The sequence below is a fragment of the Motacilla alba genome, chromosome 18 (assembly GCF_015832195.1).
Source record: "Motacilla alba alba isolate MOTALB_02 chromosome 18, Motacilla_alba_V1.0_pri, whole genome shotgun sequence".
Classification (NCBI taxonomy): domain Eukaryota; kingdom Metazoa; phylum Chordata; class Aves; order Passeriformes; family Motacillidae; genus Motacilla; species Motacilla alba.
In genome coordinates, this window is record NC_052033.1 from 6,469,915 (window position 1) to 6,491,305 (window position 21,391).

At 39.8% G+C, this 21,391-nt stretch overlaps 1 protein-coding gene across 4 annotated transcripts in view; it reads right to left on the minus strand.

Moving 5' to 3' along the window:
- CA10 (carbonic anhydrase 10) overlaps nt 1-21,391 on the minus strand; it is a 222,536-nt gene that overhangs the window by 165,913 nt on the left and 35,232 nt on the right. For 3 of the 4 annotated variants that reach the window (XM_038157543.1, XM_038157544.1, XM_038157545.1), the window contains exon 3: nt 15,838-15,912. In XM_038157543.1, coding sequence (XP_038013471.1) covers nt 15,838-15,912 — 75 coding nt within the window. Of the gene's footprint in view, nt 1-13,955; nt 14,074-15,837; nt 15,913-21,391 lie in introns of those variants that run through there. The other variant, XM_038157546.1, reaches the window with a different exon arrangement.

Below are 21,391 nucleotides of genomic sequence, written 5' to 3' on the forward strand. Positions count from 1 at the left end.
TTCTTGTGAAGTGTGGCAGGGACAGAACGGAAAATCAAGTTGTTCTGTGACAAGATTACCAACAGCTATATGGAGGTGAGGCACAGTATCATGCTTGAATTCTCTTAAAATATGTCACAAAGTGAAGAGGCAAGTTAGGGAGTGAAAACACACACCAAATTTAGAGTCTCTGAATAAAGACACTTGAATCTGGTTCTATTTGTTAAACTCCTGCTGTAAAAGAAAAGCACTTTCCTTAAATACCGATTTCCTACATATTTAACACTACAGTGTGGAGGACTCCTGTGAAGTTCAAGACAGTTTTACAAGTTACATCAGTAGGAGCTTTGGCATAATCATAGAAGAGCATGTTCTGGGCTGGAGTGCCCAGAGCACTGTTTTTGACTGCAGATTCTGGCTATAAAAGCAGATATGTCAAGCCACAGAGCAGGACATTTGGAGGGAAAGTGGAGCTTTGCTTTACTGACACAGGACAGAAATGTTCACTGCCTCTCTCTGCCCAGGTATGGTAAAATGCAGAGTTGCTGACAACCCTTTATTGTATAAAAGTGTATGGAACTCAAGGAAGAACCCAGTGCACCCCTCTACCCAGTCCAACAGAGGTGATGTCTGCAGACAGGTCATGGAACAGGATTTAGTACCCTGTTCCTCTCAGAGGCAGATGTTACTGCAGTTTAATGCAGTGTAGGAAAACTGTAGGTATGTGATTGGTAAGCAAAACCACATGTTTAAAACTTGAAACACTTTTGAAACATTTTCTTACTAAAGCCAGCTGACATTATTCCAAGAGCTTTGTATTCAAAATCCTGCAACATCAGAATCCCCTCTCCTCCAATTAGGATCAGCATGCTCCACAAAATCCTCAATGTAAATATATGGCCCAGTAACACTACACAGTACTGAGTAGCTGAACGTGTCTTAATGTACATTATGCATGAAAACCAATGCAAAATATTGCAGAACAAGGTCAAGCAGGAAATTGAAAATTAAATGCCAGTATCTCAATAACAGCTTCCTGAAGGGAACATTAGAAACAGTTCACCAGAAATCTTTCCAGAAGCAGGGAAGAAACAAGAACATCTTTAATTTGAACCCATTTCTGCTGCCTGTAGTTCTTTAAAGTCATTTAACTTTCTCTGGATTTCCATTTGTGGCAGGGTTTAGGAGGTGGGGGATTAACTGATTCTTCTTTTTTTTTACCCCACTTTCAACCCCTAAGAGAACAGAGGATACTCTTCCAGGTGCTGAAGTTCTTAAAGATTATTTAAGTTCTTTGGAAATTTACAGAAAGAATTATGAGGGTCTTCACGCAGTAAATGGTACAGTAGGTGCCTCCTGGGATCTTCTTACCTATGCCAGTTAGATGCCAAACTCTCAAAGCCTTTTGGAAGAAGCTGTGTATCTCAGACATTTACCTTCTTTTCCTTGGCCAGTCATTTGTATTTTAAAGCACTTGAATAAAGTTTGCAGATTGGGCCATCAATCTTACCAAGCCCACCAACCGGAACTTTTGACTGCTGAACTGTGGAGGCTAAGGAGCCTGCCAGGGAAGGATCCATTAACATACCCTGGAAGGACAGACCATAGGCTCTAGATATTCCCCACAGGTTAAGCTGAGAAAAAAGGCTTCCGCCATGGTGCTCTGCGGCGCCATGCTAATTGATCCCAGTTCTGCCTTCCCCATTGGCCAGTTGACTTTACCTGCCCCCTTTACCATGTTTGTAACCCAGTTCTAGAAAGTTCTCTGTTCCCTGTTTTCCCTTTGGTCTTGTATCCCCACCTATCCATTCAGGTATTCCCTATCAGTTCTTGCCCTTTACCCCACCTATGTACTGCCCCTGTGCCCTCAGATCATTGGTCCCTGATGCTGTGCTCCGTGCACCCCCTCCCCTCCCCTCCCCCCACCCCCTTTCCCTATATTTAAACCTGGACCCTCTTTTGTTCCCTGTCTTCTATCCCTGGACTCCTTTGGCATGTAGCTTCAGTAAACCCTGCTGGAATTCCATATAGAAGACCCTTCCTGCTTTTCATTCATCAAGTTGTCTATGGTGTGTGTGGACATGTGACTGTGTGCCTGTCCAAACACCTTCCAGTGGAGACGCTTTCGGGAAGGTAGCAGCAATTCACTATCTACTCACTCTGCTACACTAAACTAGTTCTGAAAGTGAAAACTGTTGGGGAAAAAAAAATCCTGTGTTTCAATCTGCACTTTCTAAATTAAAATGTGTTGTCTGTGAAACCAATAAAGTTTCTTTTTCTTCTGTATTTCATAATATTCACATTCTGGAGGTCCTTCATGTCTTTATGTTTACAATCTAATGGTATTTTAGGCTGAGTTTTAATGCAAAAGCTATGCAAATGTAAAGTGTTTATTATGAGAAATTGACGCCAATAACCATAAATATTCATGACTTGTAACAAGCTGGAAGACCTTCTGAGTCATTTTCTATAGTGATTACTTCCTTAAGCAAATATCTGAGCCTGTCCAGATGTAATTTATTAATGTATTAATTGAGAGAAGGCTGTGAAAAGAGTAGTTACAGAATCAGCAACAAAGGACAAATAATGGTAAGGCAGACAAACCTGCGAATAGAAGAGCTTCATGTCTTTTAATTCAAATAAATTTTGCTACTTTAATCAGTACTTTTCCTCCAGCCTTTCCAGAATTCCATTTGGGTTTCCCTGAGAGGTGTAGGATTTGAGTCATATCTCTACACAAAGTGTAGCGACTGGAAAAAACACAGACCTTGCTTTAGGTCAACAGAATCACTTTATTATGTACACACCAGTATTTATATATTTTTTCAGTGAACAAATTTAGGATCTAACTGTGCAGCCATAGCGAGTAGGAGACTAACCAATCATGCAAAGAAATGGCAGAGCAGATGCTTCTTGCTCTTTTATCTTGGACACTGTCACACATTCCACACAGTCTCCACAGTCCCAGTGTTCTGGACTGCTTAATTGAAGCATTTTCACATAGGTTTTTATGGCTGCAGATGATCTTTGGTATGCACTTTCTCATGGGAAAAAGGTGCTTGTTAAGGTCAAGAGGAGCAGCTGCTTCAACACACAACTCTTATGTCACAGCTCAACAAATATGTAATTTTCATCTTCCCCCCCCCCCCCTCCCCCCTTGGTTACTCTTTTTTTCCTAAACGAGGCACAGGAGTTGCATGAAGAATCATGTAAAAGAAGTTGGGAAAAAGTATTTAAAATTCTATCTAAATATGAATTTTCTCTGGACAATGTTCTTAACTGGGAAAGTAAATCCAAGCCTTTGGAAGTGAGAATGATGTGACCATTGCCCCGAGACAGTTAAATGGCAGGACTTGCATCCATTTCACCAGGCTCTGGGTGAGCCACCACCTCCTCCCTATTGCACTCTCTAAAACTAAACCAACACAAGTCCTGTCACAAAGCAGCGAGCCCATAAACATAAAATTACAATGAGCAATAAAACCTCAAGAGACAAGTTTCGCTATTAGTTTCATTTATACTCCTGTTAACCAATTTTAAATGCACATTAAAATATTAAGTAACTCTGAAGATGTCAGTGTGTGGATAATAAAGCCTGCCAAGGTCATGCAATATAAGTGTTTCAGCCATAGTCTAATTTGTTCTTTACTTTAGGAAAGCCTAATCTGAAGGAAAAACAGCCATTTGAATATGCCCAACTGCAGGATAGGAAAAGCAAAATGGAATCTGAACTCCCTCCAGGGAAATGCCTGACATGCACTCATAAAAGGGAATTCTGCAGCAATGACCTGTGTTGCCCAGTTCGGAAATACAGAAGAGGTGACTCCATAATCTGAGATGTTCTCTCCTATGTCATACACTATATTCTGAGTCATACAGAACAGCTAAATCCCACAGTTCTAAACTAGGACTAAAGCTGGGAATTAGCTATCACTCCCAGCTGCATCCTGATATGTCTTTAATGGCACCTGACTGAGATTTGGAGAAGCAACTCCTCTCAGAGCTGAGCCTCCCGTTCATCCTGTACCTGTTACTGCTGTGGTAACACCAGCATGATGCCAGAGCACAGGTTTAGTCCTCCTATTCAGCCCCTCTCCTCTATGAGAAGGAAAAGATACAGTATTAAATCGTGATTTCCTCAAAAAGCACATTATTAATGGAATTGCAGTGTGAACACTCTAGGACAAAAGAGATGAAGGCTCACTGCACAGCTGTGGAAATAAATAATTTCACTGCAGCTAAAAAACTTGAAAGAGATGGTTTTAAATGAAAGCATTGTAAAGGGAACACAATCTTGTAAATACTGATTTTTAGGGTTTTTTTTAAAGAATCAGCTTCTGGTGGCCTTTATTCAAGGGCTGTAGCATTTGTCTCAACAAGCAAATCCCACTGTTTCCAGTGTGACCTATTTTCAGACAAAAGTAATAACCCAGGATTTTCTAAACTGGCAGTAGCTCTTGTTTTGTAGCAACTACTTCAGCCAGACTTGTATCCTAATTATTCTAGTGTAGAAACCACATGATGCCTGGATTTCAGAGACTCAACTAAACCTAACTTGACCAATTTTATAAGCAAGGAGGAAAAATCTGATCTCTTCACCTATCGATTGAAATGTCATTGTTTTACTGCAAGTGCTTTCAGCCTTTGTGTTTCATTTTGAACTACAACAAGTGGCTGTGGAATGGGGCTGTTCCTTGGCCTGGACACATCCACCCTCCTTCCTGCCTTGCCTCTGAAGCTATAGTATGAGATAGTGCCAAAATGTCATTGCTGATAATAATTTGTAAGATTCCTCAGCTCGATTAATACAGTAGCAGCTCTGGTAATGCCCGTGCAAGTGGTGCCAGGCCCTTGGCGCCCATCTTGCTGCTTCTCTGCTGGGGCAGCTGCACTGCTTCATGTCACTTAGCCAAAGCACAGGGCTGATTCAAAGGATCTGCAGGAACATTTTTTTCTTCTTTAATCAACAGCACAGGGATGCCAGGCAGACCAGCCTGATGGCACAGGCATATCTAAACTGGCTGTGTGATTCTCTCCCAGCCTCCAACTGCTGTCTTGAACTCAGCTTATCCATTTTTCTATTTATTCTGCATCTCATTTAATATTTGTAAAATGATCTCTCTGAATAAAGACCTTCATTCTTCACTGAAACCCTCATGATAAACTCATAGAAATTAAAGACACAGGAAGAATAAATTAGAGGATGGCATAAAAGGTTCCTAACATCTGTCTGCTACATGCTCTGGTGTCAAGTGAACAACTCCCAGTATGACCTGGTTATTTTGTGCTCCATCCCTGGTTTTTTATCAGTTTTACAGGCTCTGAAAGGCTGCAGGATCTGAAAGGCTGCAGGCCAGGCTGTTGTCTACAAGCACTTCTGAACTACAGACACGCCATTTGCACTGCTGTAGTTAACGACCTGTCAGGTTTCCCATTATGATGTTATGCTGTTATTTTCAGAGTTTATGTCCTGCCTATAAAGTCGGGTGACTGCTTGGTCTGGAAACATGTGGGAGGCGGTCAGAGAGAAGAAGGTTCGGGAATGCCTTGGGAGACAACATGTGTGTAATGCAGGGTCCCATGTCAATCCTCAGGTCAATCACCCCCTCCCCACTCCCCTGTTCTGGAAGGTTCTTTGGTTCCCAGTTCCCCATTGGTCCCATGTTTGGAACCACTCCCACCTCCTTTCCCCATTGGTTCATGTTATGCTACCCCGCCCTAACTCCTCCTCAAACCCCTCCTACTTTCCTTGTGTTTATATACCCAGATCCCTCCCAGGGTTGGGGCCTTTTTGCCTCTGCTCCCTTTCAGAGAAGGTTGTGACCCTGCTACTCTCCATTTCTTCCCTCAATAAACCTCTCTGGATTAAGCATGCAAGAAGCCCTCCTGCTCTTCATTCGTTGGTGAGGCGTTTTTTGTATTACAACATCCAGGATTGGGCGGAAGGTGGGCCGAGGGTGATACCAGATGGCACTACGGAGGAGACGCTCCTGGAGCAAGAGGTAGCCTGGCGGCACTGGCCCAAGGAGAAACAGCAACCCTGCAGAAACACTAATGCATTTTTTTTGGTATGTTTTATAAATATAAAATGAACAAGTGCTCTAATATAAAATCAGTCTCTATCCAGAAAGGTAAAAGGTGACAATTTTAAGTAATATTTTCAGTGCTAGAAAAAAAAATCAGTAAGATTCAGGCAGGTTCCTTTTTTGGGCAGATTCATTAACCATAATAATGTGATTTACAGCTCACAGGGGCAGCAGGTACCTGGAAATGCATTAAGTAGGTGACTGTATGTTGTGGTGAATTCTGAGAGGATAAATTTTTCACTGACCATAAACTGTATGTGCCCAGATATGCCATGATGGGGTGATGGTATAGAATATCTGTATTTTAATCTGTGTAAGTAACAGCATGTAAAACTTATCCAAATAATAATTCCATGTCCTTCTAGGCAGACAGATATAAAGGGTGAGTGTGAATTTTGCTCCTGACTATGTTCAATACATTCATGGTTCAGTGAATTCAAAAGTAACCTTTTTAGAAAGGTGTTGATAGGAAGAAATTTTCATTAAGTAGAATAGAGGGGTTTTAGACTATCAAGTCTCCAGCAATTCTCTATTTGAGGAGTCTGAAGAATCCTACACATACACATACATGGACTTTCAGAAATAAATTCAGCTTAGCAGGTTACTGAAGAGATGCTATGATCAAATAACCCTGTGAATCCATATTTAAAAGTAGAATCATAGCTGTCGATTAGGAAAGTACTTGCATACCATAGGATGTATCCACCTCTAGGTAACAGTCTAATTTACTTTTCTTTTTTATTTCTTAATTAGGCAGGGGACAGGATTTGACAGAGAGGTTTTTAGTTAGTACCAGTGAAGCTTCAGTGACAACAAACAGGCAGAGTTACTCTGTGTAACCATGCACAGAGCAGTGGTGTGCTCTTACTTCACAAGAGTTTATTTTAACAATAGATGAGGGTGTAGCTGTTGTGACCATATTTTCTTCTGTATGATGTGGCAAATTCTACACTAAATTGCACTAATGAGATGTGCAAATTAAAAAACTGCACACTGTGTTTATATAAAGTCCTCATTGGTACTGGGTCCATCACCAGTGTAATCGGAATCATCTTCTTGAAGTCACTATATCCTGATGTGAACAGTCTCAGTGAAATATCCTGATGTGAACAGTCTCAGTGAAAGAGAAGGTGAATTCCTACCTGACAATTACAACTGTAATTGTACTACTCTTGAAATTCTTCATTGAGGTATTTTACAAGAGTAATTTTTGTAAGTGGAATAATGACAGGAGTAGCAGTGGGGCAACATCTTAGTGCCACTCATTATCCCTGTTTCCATGTTATATTGCAATCCCTTCCAGTTCTATCTCATGCCACAGAGATTTATGGCAGAAGTACCTAAGCAAACACAAGCTGGAGCACTGTAACCCTTCTCTGATTAAGTCAAATTATATGCCACTGGGGAAGAACATTAATTAGCACAGAAAAATACTATTCCTTATTATTCTCAGTGACTTGTTTCTCCAAAGAACACTAACTTCTTTTACACTATACCATGAAAAATCTATAAAGAGGGTTTTTATGTAGGAAGTGATGATTGCTACTGTTTTGTAGAAAAACATGTGCACACCCACAAGAAAACTACTACTACAAGGTAATAGCCAGAGTTTCAAGTCCCCTCCTTACATAAGGAACTGTGGCAGATACCTACTCATTTTCAGCTTGAATTATTAACTTAAAAAGGTCCTTGAGTCTCTCAGCAGCAACTAATTCTTCTATCAGATTTCTTTGTGCTTCAATTCTACTCCTCTAAGTCATGGTTACCACTAAAATGTCCAGTGCCAAAGGGTGTCAAGAACTCCTTAGATACCCTGTGAAGATTAGCCTGTCAAAGCATAAGGTAAAATAAAACTTTTTGAATATATCAACACATACATCCAGCATTATACAGGAGCCTTGCTACTGGCCATTAGAAGTTTCCTGAATAATCCTTCCAAGTAAATAGTTATGAATTTTCAGTTATTAATGACTTAGTCACAGACCATTGTTCCAAATGCTTTTATACTCAGCTTGTCAAGAATATCACAGAATGCTTTGGGTTGGAAATGACCTTAAAGACCATCCAGCTATAACCCCCTAAACCCTTTCCTGTATACATCAGTGTTTATCCTTGGGATTCCTTCCCTTGCTTTTAGGTGACATTGAAGAAACTAAGAAAATAAAGATTCCTAATACTAGTCCTACCCTTTTTATCCCAAACCCCAATTTTTGATTGTCCAGCTAAGGTAGCGCACAGGGATGATCTTTCTTTTCTTAAGCAAAAGCTTAAGACGATGTGCCCATCATGTAAAGATGAACCCTTGTAAGATCACACAGGTGGCTTGCCAGCTTTTCACTTCAAGGTTTGTAAACTTTTACTTCAAGAGATTGTAAACACACGGTATTGTAGGACAGCACATGTTTTGGATACTGCTCTCTGAGTATATGACTGCCCAAATGGTATTAATCTCCTGAACTTCTTCCCAGCTAGAAGCCATGTTCATGCAGGTTTTCGTAGCTACAGTTGTACAAGAAATTCCTGGTACTTAATTGTTCTTTGTGCTTATAACGCATATTTAGTGTCACTGCAAGATAAACAGCATCTGCTTCAGGACAGTGGGAAAGAGGATTTTCAACTTCATTAGAAAGTATCTGGAGTACTCCCACACCAAAAATGTTATCTAACCTAGCAGCAAGTATGAGGGACAATAATTGACAAGGATCTGCAAGTCACTGTCTTCAAGGTTTTCCTTATTTGCACTTTCCTGAAGCAGAAGAGGGACACTGCTCATGTCCTGGCAGGGAAACCTGTGGGTGCAGCAGGACAGGCCCTGGACAGCTGGTGGCACAGCAAGGTCCAACCTAGCACTTCATGCGTTGGTTATAACAAGGGAAAGCTTGACCTTTGCAGTGCCTGGTGGGACTAAGAACAGGCAGGAAGACAATTTGAATCATTTGGTCAAATCAGGATAACAAAGCAAAGGCCAGGGTACATGTACTGCATGCAATTTTCCTTTCATGGATACCAATTGTAACTGAGGAGGAAAAGCCACAGCTAAGAAAGATAATCAGGCTGTTAAAAGAAAAGGGATCTGAGACTACATTAGCAAAGAACTGTGTTTCAGTCACAAGTTTGTGAAGGTTTAAAATTTTAGGTTTTCAGAGTGCTTTACTGCAGTTCGTTCACTTTTTTGGCCCCCTAAAACTTTTTTTTTTCTTTCATGGAAGGACTGAATTAGAGGGAAAAAACAGCATTTAGAGATCTGTTTGCAAAATGGCTGCAGTTACAGGCCATATGTAAAACAGGAACTTTATTGAAAGGCCCCATTTTAGAAAGGACTGCATCGATGCGTGCTCAAAGGTGTGGGAAGGACCTGAAGACAGCAAATTTTTGAATTTCATGGCAGTAACAAAAACACCTGTAAAGGGTGATCCCCCAGTACCAAGCTCCTCGGTCAAGTGAGAATAGGGGCTGTGGGAACCAAATCATGGTGCCACCATGTATTGTAACTGGGAAAAAGTCCATGTTGTATTATATTTAACTCCCACATAAAACATTTTTTAAAATCTAGTCTCCTTTCTAGCTACATGATTTGTAAAGAGTCAATTTTTGCAGAATCACCAAAGGAAGTGAGAAACCAGGAAAATATCTGTTATGAAATATATTTCCTTCAAGCAATCTTTAACTGACAACCAAAGCTGACATATTATATACTAACTTAAGTTCAACTCAGTAAGTGAATGATTTCCAGTATCTATGTTCTATCACCCTGAAGAAATGAACTGTCCCAAAATACCACTATGTAAAAGAAAAACTGCTATTATTGTTCAAATAAATAATTATATATGGCTGGTTAATTCCTCAGAGGCAACAGCAGACTGCATGATTTTGAAGGGTGTGTGCAGACTGTTTAAAGTACTGCTGTAGCTCAGACAGCAACACTGTTTTCACTGATAAGGAAAATGCACCAGATGGTGAGTGATGCTGCAGCCTCCTGAAGTTCCAAAATAAGACCAGGAGAGATGTTATAGTTAGAAAAGTGAGCAGCGCAGGAGTAGGAATCAGGTTTGGTTTTTTGCTGTTCAGGCAGCCAAACTAAGTGATCACTATCTCAGTGTATGATACAGCTCTGTGACTGCAGGGTGGCACAAACTGAGAGCTGAAAGTTTACCAAGTGTGTGGGTTTGAAGTTTTTCATCTCTCAGTTTCAAGCCATGGACAAACAGTTAATGGTTTTTACAGTGACCTGCCCATCAAAAGTTATTTTTGAACATATACATAGAGACATTTCTAACTTTAAAACAAAACTCAAAGCTGTAATAAAAGAAATTTTAAGCCCAGACAGGAGAAACTAGGGACACTAGAACTGCCTCTGTGGGCCACAACAAAAGCACATGGGGATGGTGAGAAGTTTAAAATGAGGTTTTGGCACTCATGATCAAGCTTGTCAATCGTTTCAGACTTCTCCCTTGTATACTGTTATGAAATTCAAGCATTTCCTCCTTGGAGGCAGTTTCTCAGTGCTTCGCAACCAGTGCCCATGTTTTGAGCCAGTGCAGCGTTGCCAGCTGGTCAAGGTTAGGGCATAATCCCACCAATAGGATCCTTGCAAAAGGCAGGAACAGCATCACAGAACTCTGGCAGTCTTCTCCCTTTTAGTGTAAAACAAGTTGTGAAGGAACCATGAACAGGGGATTTCTCATCTCAGAACCTCAGTGAAAAAGGAGGGCTTTGACTGGTGATCTGTGGCCAATAATGAATCCTAGTGGATGGACGGAGATCTTCATCTGGAATTAAGAGTTCATTTACAGCTTTTATTACAAGGAAGGAGAACATCATTTGCTCCGTCAGCAAGGTTCACTCATTATTTGATGGATTTCCTCCTGTTGGCTGAGGTAGGCACTAGCACCCTGTAAAGTAACTTTAGATTTGGTATAATTCAGTAGGGGGGCTCAAAGACAATGTCTTCCCTGGGAATGAAACACTTACATGCTTGTACTATCACACAGTCCAGAGTTTCCACAACAGGATGGAGGTTTGCCAAGTACACTCTGTGATCACAAATTAGATTTAACAATCTTTACATTTTATGCTTACCAAAGCCCACTTCCATAATGGTATGAAAAAACAGGACCAGTATGAAAAGAATCAATACAATCACAAAGATTATCAAAGGTTATACATATCTATTTGAAGAAGCAACAAGGTTACCAATGAATTTGGAATATGAGTGTCTTAGTCACCTGGAAATTACTTGCGTCACTTCAGTGACACCACATATTCATAGTCACAGCCAGAGAAAAGACATGAAAAACGTTATTTAAAGGTGTTTTAACCCATCAAGAACTATTTTGATATTCCACAGTGGAAAAAGTCTATGTAGTAAGTGTTTGTAATAATATAAATTATTTTATTATTATGCAAATCACCATGCATAAAGGAAAGTATTCCTTCTTCATCTTTGAACATTCCCTGAAGTTTAATTTGGAACCTAATTTGCATTCAATTAACATTTTGAAGTTCTACTTACTTTCTACTTTGTTTGCCTACATGATTTAAATCATAAGAGCAATTCTTTGCTTGTAGAACAGGTGAGAGATAGAGAGTGGTTTCTGCTCCAGTAGCAGATACACAAATCCAGCCTTGATGAACTTCCCCTCCTGCATTTGAGAACTCTGCATCTCTCTTTCAAGGCTAGGCACCAAGACAGACCTGAGCCACAGTTCCTGTGCTGAGAGAACCTGCCAGCTCTCAATGCTGTCTTCTCTTGGAGCACTGAAAGAAGCGAATTTGGGAAAGACACTGTGAGGAGTCTTGTACCTCATCTCTGCCTACATCCTTCCCTTCTGTGAGATACACATCACTGACTGCAGCTCAGTGGCTTATAGCAGGAAAAGACCTGTGTCCAGATGAACATTAGAAAAGGATTTAAATTATTTTTTTCTAAAATCTATCCCAGAATATGGGGAGTCTGAATTTGGGGGATGTAATGAAATATGGCTTGACTTTATGAACTGCTCAATGGCAAATCTGCACAAGATCCAGTGCGTTTTTAGGATTTAGCTTAAATGCTTCCAAAGCAGACTGAGCAGAAAAACTTAGGAATAGCACATTCTAACCCAGGCATATTGTGATACACTCCTAACCGCATTTTTACACAGCTCTCCATGGAAGAAGTGAGAGTTCAAAGAGAGACAGTGACTTTGCTTTGAAGTAGGTGAAAAGTATTTACCCAGCTAAAGCTGTGACAGACAAACTCCAGCAACTCCTTCTGGAGTGTTTTACAATTATATTGCCCCTAATTAATAATCTCTGCATTTGTGGCTGCTCCCCCAAGCAGTTATAGAGCTGGATTCATGTCAGTCTTATTAGTGGAGATGCCAGTTCTGAACTGCAGTGACAGGCTGTTGGACAAACACTCCTTTCTAATATCTTTGGGGGTGTTCACTTCCAGCCCTGGGTCAGGACAAACAGCTGTGATAAGAAAACAGCCTGGCAGATGGCTGTAGCTGTTTGCTTCAGTGCACATCAGCAGCTCCAGCAACAGCTCCTCAGTCTGCCTGGCAGCTCTCACCTCTCAGGTGCTAATTAGCATCTCACATGAGATCTGATACAGGACTGCCACCAACATGGATAAACTTAATATGCACCAATAGATCCTTTGTGATGTGTTAGTCTGAGAGCACAGCCACAAATTCAGCCTTGAAATACTTTAAATATGGTTTTCAAAGGCTCCCAAATCTAGGAGAAAAAAAATTAGTTGTTTGTACTGTAAAGTCTCATGGGATTTTTCTCTTCTGCTGAGGCTGACATGTTGCAGAGTTGAATTTGAAAGAAAGGTACTGTAGCAGGCACAGGCCCTGCGAACCTGCCTTGGCGTTCAAAGACAGAATGCTGAGTCAGGATGACTGGACAAAAGGAGCCCCTCTCTCCCGCTTTCGGACCCTTGCTTATCTTTCTGTAAGGCTATAGGTCACTTTCCTTTAACCCTTACCATTGGACAATTCTCAATCCTCCCTAACCCTATATAAACCCCTGTTTCTGCCTGGCTCATCGGAGCCGCTGTCCCTGAGACCCTTCGAGACACTCCATGGAAGAGCTACGAAGAAGACCAATAAAGACATCGTCTTGGAACCTCATGCAGTGCTCTCCTCTCTTTCCTGGTCTTCCAAATGCCTGCTTCGTGCCCCAGCCAAGCCTAGCAAGCCTAAAGAGCTGAAATCACTCATGAGCTGATAATCACTGAGCTGAAATCACTAAAGTCTCGCTAAGGCATAGGCTGGGGGCACTGCCAGAGCTTGGGCTGTCTAGCCCCCCTCAGAGCTATGCTATCCGGCTTTGATGCAGCTCCTGGGTACACCCCGTAGCCCAGCCAGCGGCATTAAGGTACCCCAAATTCCCCTTGCTTTCTTCAAGGTTGCTTCAGTGAGCTGTTCATTACTGACTTTCTGGACCAGTTCTTGAGAATGTGTGCTGGGTTAGTCAGATATTCAACACATTGGTAATTCAGGTTTCCCTCAGAAAGGAGGTGTCCCTCCACACCACTCTAAAAGGTCTTCCTTCCCAGAAGTTTCTGAGTCATCACTGTTTCCTTATTCATATTCCAAGGATGTACCTAAGCCTAAATATCTCACAGTATTAAGACTAGAACACCACAAGCATGAACTGATCACAGGTTTCTTTACATTCTTGTTGGGAAGGATGAAACTTTGACAAGAAAGTCTCACAGATATGTATGCTTGGCATTCTACATTTTTGAATGTAGAATCTGAAGAAGGAATAGAAATGAAAGCAAGTTTTGATATAGAAGAAAAGAATTGCTGATCCAGTTTTACTGGATAACTGAGAAGGCAAAGGGTATGTTAGTTAGAAGGGGTTTTTATGGCTTAGAGCAAAGGATAAACCCACCTCAAACAAGAAGATGTTTTTACCAAGAAGGAAGATACCACAGGCAAACAAGTCTGCCAATGTTGCAAGTAGAAAAAAGGTCTCAGAATTTTCCACTGCAAGAAAACTGAAAAACAACTTCTAGCTTAAACTGTAACATAGTGATTGGAGAATAGTAACATGAGTATGGTAATTATAGTAGTTATGATAGGCTATAGGTAAAAGTTAAGATAAAGATTGTTTCTTCAGTATTAAGATGCTCAGCAAAGTATATAACGCATTGTAACCAAAACTAAAGGGTCTTCAGGCTTGTCTGCAGCTAGAGCTGACAGCTGTAGGCACAGGCTCTGTTACCCACGACCCTGTACTGCTGTGACATCTTGGATGTAATAAGCCGCCTGGAGTCCCACATCCCTCATTACAGCTCTTACACATTCTGACAATTATATTATTTTTCTCAGTAACTTTAAGTTTAAGCCTGTTTAGCAAATATTTTTTTCCATTCATTTTCTGCTGGGCATCTACCTGAGTTATGCAACTCAGGAAGGAAGAAATATCTTGAAATCAGGTGATTATATTCTCCAGGTTTCTTCCCCTGCTGTCACTATGAGGAACTAAACATGCACAATACACTGGAGTGTGTCTGACAGCCCAAACCAATCTCAAGTACATCTGAAAAGCTACTTTATGCTACATCAATAAGCTCCAGGCCTGTAGATTTTCACAACCATTTCAGTGCCAGAAATGTGTGGGCTGAAATACTTAATCTCACTTGCACTAGAATTCTTAACAAGGCAATCAGCATTTTGGGAATTTCAGATGACTGTCAGGTTGTAACAGTTCTCATAACAGTGAAAGTAGCTGATGATAGGTCAAATCTACAGATCCTCAGGAATAGCTCACATGTTGCCCTGTTCTTCTAAGTTCTTCTAAACCTTCTAATGTTTACATTTTTGTGATGGAGTTTCTCACGTACTTTTCATGTAAATAATGATTGTTTTGCATTCCTTTCTACAAGAGGAGAAAATTGATGGACTGTTAGTTTAACCAGTGTGGTTAAAGAAGTAGCAATTTCATCCTTCAATCCATGGTCACTTTTAAAATTCTATAAATGTCAGAGTTGAAAAATAAACAGCCCTTTTTTTACCTCAGACATCTCAACATGTGTGTGTCGTTCATTTAGTGTCGTATTGCAACACTCACACAACAGCAAAGGAATATTTTCTAGTATTATGAGAAAATAAGGATCACATAGCAGTTTTCTTGATGCATTCATGATAAAATTTGATGCACTACTTTACCTTATAGCTAATACACATCAATTAATATATATTAGTCTCAATCACACTGAAAAGATACTGCACAGAATCCTTTTAGCTGCTTCATCATTATTTATCATTTACTAAATCTCAATGAAGCCCAGTTATTTAATTTTTTTTTACTCATAGCTTGTTTACTAAACAATTATCAGTGACAATTGCATGTAGTGGGTTCCTGTCCTAATCTACTCTAAAATCTAATCTAAAATTGAAGAAATACTATTACCTAGAAGTGCTGCAACAGATAAATTATTTAATCCAGTTAACAGTAACACTTTTCAGTCCCTTTCCCTTTTCTACATACAGAACACACACACTTACAAAGCAACATCATGTTGGTTTTACTAAGAGAAACCAGGAATGTTATTAAAGTGATTTCTTCCCTGAAAAACAGCCACAGTCTTTGGATGATGGATTAACAGAAACCTTTCTGTGCTTCACAATAATGTGATGTCGAGTACTTGTCAACTAAAAATCTTTGCAATGAAAACAAATCAACCCAAAATATCTTCTTCAAATCCAACTATATTAATTCCAGTAAAAAGAATTTTTAAGGAAATCTAAAATTTTAAAATTACACTTACCAGGAACAAAGCTTCCCTGGACCACCTCCTTATAAGCCCACCAGCCTTCATGGATTTTTGGTGAATTTTGTTGAGCTAGAAAGAAATAATCAAAGAAACTATAAAATTAGGGCAAAACATAGGACTTTATTTAGCTAAACTTTAGGAACTTTAAACAGGGTACTATCTTCTACAGAAGAGTCACTCAAATTCCTAGGTGCTCTTTATTCAATCTATAAACTCATGCTATGTATATGTATCTTGGAGAATTTTGTCCCTGTTCATCACACAGTAAAATATACTCTGCTTTGGAAGACTTGATCACAAAACTTAACAATTCAGGTAGAAAATGAGGATTTAAAGGACAACCAGTGGCTTCTGTGCCACCTATAAAGTCAATATGGGATAAAAATGCCAAGAAAAGGAGTGCTTAGTCAATACCTGAGTCCAAGTTGTCTGACTGAAAAGCAGTTTCTGCCCTTCCTTTCCTGAGTTTTGCAATGATCTTTCACTTTGCATGCAAAGAAGTGGCAGAGTGAACCACAGCCAATAATATCTGTGTCTGTCACTGATTCATGTCAGCCCACAAGCTTTGAGTCCCAAAACCAGGCCAGAAAGGCACAGCCCACAGCTTCCCCAACACTGGCTCAGGTTCCAGTGCTGAGGCACGAATTTGGTTTTTTCCATCTTCTCTGTCTGTGTTGGTGGTTTTTCACAAACAGAATGGGACTGCTGGGTTATGTTCCTAGAGACTTTATTGCAGCATCAGCCTTATTACATGGGTGAGACAACAGAAAGATTGCAATAGCTCACATCTTGCCAGCAGCAACCAAAGATTTATTTGTTGCAGAGCATTTAAAAAACTTTCTAGCCAATAGCGTATCGCTAAAGCTTACAAACAATTGTTCTAGGGAATCACTAAAAGCACACATACACCTGCTTCACACAATGCTTGCTTGTATGCTCTCTATTAACAATACACAATACTTCATTATTAAGCTTAAAACATTCAACTATCTTGCTAAGCACATTTTTCTACAGTCTTAAGGTCTATCTTAGCCAAGCCTAAAACTCAAGCTATTGTTTCATGTCCTTGCTTACTGTACTATTGTAACTTTTTCTACTTTCAGACTTTGCAGCTGCAGCTAGTTCTAAGTTTTTTTTGTTCTTTCTTTTTCTAAGGCCTGCTTTTACAGCTTTCTGGAAATCTTTTCACCTTTACTATTTCCCACATTTCCCCCTCTTGGTACAACCACAAAGAAACTCTCTTAACTTTGTTTCTTATTAACTACCTTGCATTAGAAAGCTCTACTACAATACATATTTCTTTTTGTTTGTTTCAGGCACCTCTCTTACTTGCTTGAAGCATTACTATCTTACACCACAGCAATTTTTAATGCTATAAAAGATCTGGTCTATTCAAAGGATATAAGTCAAATCTGACAGTAGTTACTATCTATGGTTCTAATAAGTCTCATCCATTCCAAGTTCTTAATTCAAAGTCTTCATATATGTCTATACTTGTGTCCACAATCTCTGTAAGATCTTGAGAACTTTCTGTGGTTTTATTTCCTACATCTCTCTTTTGTATGGTAAAAACTTCTTTGATAGTTTTGTCCATCATTTGTTGCACACACCGAACTATATAAGGTCCTTTACATTTTACTTAAATATTTTACTTATATAAGGTACTTCTACATTTTACTTATATAAGGTACTTTTACTTTATTTAAGGTATTTTACAAAGTTCCCGTAACTAAGATGTAAAGCTCCATCCTTTGAACAAATCATCTAACCATGATTCACCGTCTTCTTTAATTTGAGCTGTTAGATCTTTCAGCTTTTGTATGCTTTTGTGGATGCATTCAGAATGGTCAGACAGATTCATACAACACAATCCTTCAAATTCCTCAAAACTGTGTCCATGTGCCAGTAAAAGAAAACCAATTGCTGCTCTATTTTGAAGGGTAGCATGTGTAACACTGCTGATGTCTGTCAGCATATCACTGATTGCAGTGGATATGGCATTGGTTTGTTTTACTCAGCCAACATCTAACTCGATCTAACTGTTTCAGTGCTATGGCAGAAGCAAGCTGGGGTAGAAGTAAACCTGCTGAAACTTTTTTCACAGCTTTCCAGGGCCTAAAATCACTGTTACAATTTTCTTCATATTGATGGACAAATCTTCTTCCGCTAGTTTTTTTCTTAATGACTGTCTTATCATTAGGTGCTAGTACACTAAGTTGTCCAATACTACATGGATCACCTTCAAGGCATGATGGAATATCTTTTCAAGCCCTATCTCCACAAATGAACCAATATCCTTTTGGCAATTGTTGTGGATATTGGTCAACCCCGGAAAGTCCACCCCAACTATCTGAGTAATTACACCAAAAACTCGAGTTTCTGTAACCAGGGTAATTGGGAGTGACACTGTATTTCGGAGGATCATTCTCTTGCCAATTGCTATCTGAAAACGTAAGAGAGAAATCCACTGTTACGAACCAAGAATCTCCAATTCTTGGGATTCAGAAGGTGCTTTAGGAAGTTAATTGGTCCAAATGTCCCAATCAGCTACAGGATTGCTCCCTTTGGCAACATCACCTGATTTAATATTAAGTTGCTTTTTGGTCAAGGGATCATAATATATAGGTATTGGCCACTTTCACTGGCACACCCAATAGACAGGTTGAAAAGGGCTTTTCTGAGTTTGAATTGGATAGGTATATGGTGTCCAAGCCTGCTGCCTTGGCTAAGGTCACCTAAACATTTGTTTTTGGTTGTTCCACACACAAATCTGCACTGCAAGAAGTCAGCAAACCTAGCCAGCACCAGTGTAACACTCGATTTCACTCTAAACCTTTTGTGAGCTATTTTTTGGCAAAAGACTTTCTCATGTATTTCAACTCACAAATTCTGGAGCACCCATGCCTGTTCCTCCTCTTCAGCCACTGAGGTAACTTGGCAAAAACTTGTTTGTAACTGGTGTCTCTGACATACAGCTCTTTCACAGTGTGAGAGCATCTGGGAGCACAGTGCAGGAACACAAGAAAAGGTTTCTCTGATCAATATTCTGAAGGTTGTAGCAACAAAAAGCCTAAGCTTTGGTAAGACTTGTTGCCTAACTGACTTCTCCAAAGTCCTGAAAAGCCAAGAGCAGAAAGGTCTTGATTGATGTTTGCTACTCTTTGTCACCACTTCTCTTTGTCTTTAAATTGCAATTTGAGCAAATATGTGTTCAAAATGTAAAGTCACTATCAATTGGAAATATTTTCAAAGGGCACACAGACACACAGCAAGACAAACGTTCAGCTGATCTCCGTAAGAGCAAAGAGCTGGTATACCACATATGTTCTGCCTTCACCTGTGGTTTGCTTGGTATGTTCCTATTTAGAGCAACTCTCCCTGAGGTACAGAAAGCTCAGTTATCTTGCGCATCATTTGACTTAGATTTTGGGGCTGTCTACTTTTTAAGACACTTTCAATCTCTTTCACTAGAGCCAAATTTTTTTAGTGTAAATTTACAGTTACAGAAGATGCTGGATTTAACAGCTTTTTGCTGCAGTTTCAATTCTAAATCACATATTATTTATGAAAAACACAACTACCCGGGGAAAAGCTCCCTCAGTGTAATAAAAATTGTTGCTGTCATTAAAAGTTATGAAGAGGATATGAAATTCAGGCTAAAAGGGATACAAGATAAAGACCATTACATACTGTTCTGTCAAGTTACAAAAACAGTATTTACTATTTAACTGACTGTATATTGCAGAAACAAAATAAAACTTATGTTAATTAAATGTACTTTAATGAAATGTTCTGACAGATGGACCAATATGCTGCCTTAGCCATGCCAGTGGGATGGGGCACATATAGATGCAGATTTCTCCTTGCAGGACTGATGTTGTTCCATTAACTGAGTAGTGATGTGTTACACTGAAAGGACTGTTCCACTGTGCACCCTTTACAGTCTGCAGATGAAATTGTCCTCATATTTTAGTTTTTATAACATTGCCTAGAGAACTCCAACTGTGCATGGCTTAGTTGTGCTAGACCGCACTGTACAAACATTTGCAAAATGGCAAATCCCAACTCACAATAAAAATATATGAGCAGAAAATAGTTAGTATCCAGTCTGAAATGCAATTTTTTTTTTATCTCAACACTTGCTTTCATGTCCTCAGCAGGAGAAGTTCTTAAAGATTTCAAAATGGCAGTAGGAGAGGATACTAAAGAGTCCCAACAAAGTAGAGCCATAATTCTTCTATGTAAAATTTCCCAGGAAATTACACTGCATTAAAGTGCATCTTGTAGTCATACACACAGCGCAAATCAGTTCAGCCAGGAAGAGGCAGACGCATTTTAGAAGTAGCTGAAAAAAACATATATATGTAGACAGAGAGAGGTAAAAGCAAGCTAAGAATTTGGGTAGGATGGGCATTTTCAAATGCAGCTGCCTAATATCAGCATTCATCAAAATGTATACAATTGAAAAATATATTGCATTTTCCCACTCTGGGGCAATCAGAATGATATATGCCAGGTCCAGAAAAGAAGTATAATCCATTATTTGGAGTTTATATTAAACCAAAATCGAAATATGCTGGCTCTGCAGTTCTGCTTCAGTGGGTTACCCCAATACTTACAATAGCTAATTCCAAAAGCAATAGTAGGAAAAAATATTTTGATGGTACTTTTTCGTATCTGCTTCATTAGTATGGAATAGGCTGCATCAAATGAGCAAGAAAACTAGATTATCAAAGCTCTGTACTAAATAATTGGATGCCAGTGCAGTTGCTTCAGCTATCAAAGTAAGATCATGACCTGGCATCACTCTGCAAATTCCTCAGATATCAGATCCTTATGTCTTCAATTCATATGAAAATGAAACACAAGAAATACAATACCCAACTAAGATGTTGTGCCCTAGCTATATCTAAGGTAGAGCAAGAGCAATGCTAGCAGCACTGTTGATGTACATAGACTGAGTCCACTGAGGAAACCAAGAGGCAAGGCAGGTGGGGTTGTGAGGGAGCAGTTAGGGTGACAATCTCCAGTGCTGTGCTCTTTCCTGAACCCTGAAACCTCAAGGTTTTATAGCAGTCCAGGCAAAACATCCTGCAAAGTAATGCAGAGAGTGACTGAACACAGATTTCCACTCTGCAGTGCATGTGAAATCCAGCTTGGTGCCCAAGATTTACTTGGATGGAGCCCACAGGGACTTTACTTAAAAAGGGAAAAGATTTATAAAGCTCTCTTTTCTCTGAATGCAGAAGGAAGAGGTCTGCTAAGGCCAGGGCGAAAAGTTTGTCTTCCAGAAACTTCTCCAAAACCATCACTCCAATCTGTCTTATGCAAGTGGGCAAGAGGACTTACGAAAGGGGGAAAAAGCTGTTCCCTATTTTTGAAACATAATCAGACCCATACTTGGATTAGTAATGGTACAAGGGAATATAAAATTAGAATGAACAGCCATATGGACAATCCTTGCTGGGAATCCTATCTGGGACACTCACACCTGATGCATATACAACACAGGCTTTCTGCAATTGGTGCATTAATGCCCATCTGACAG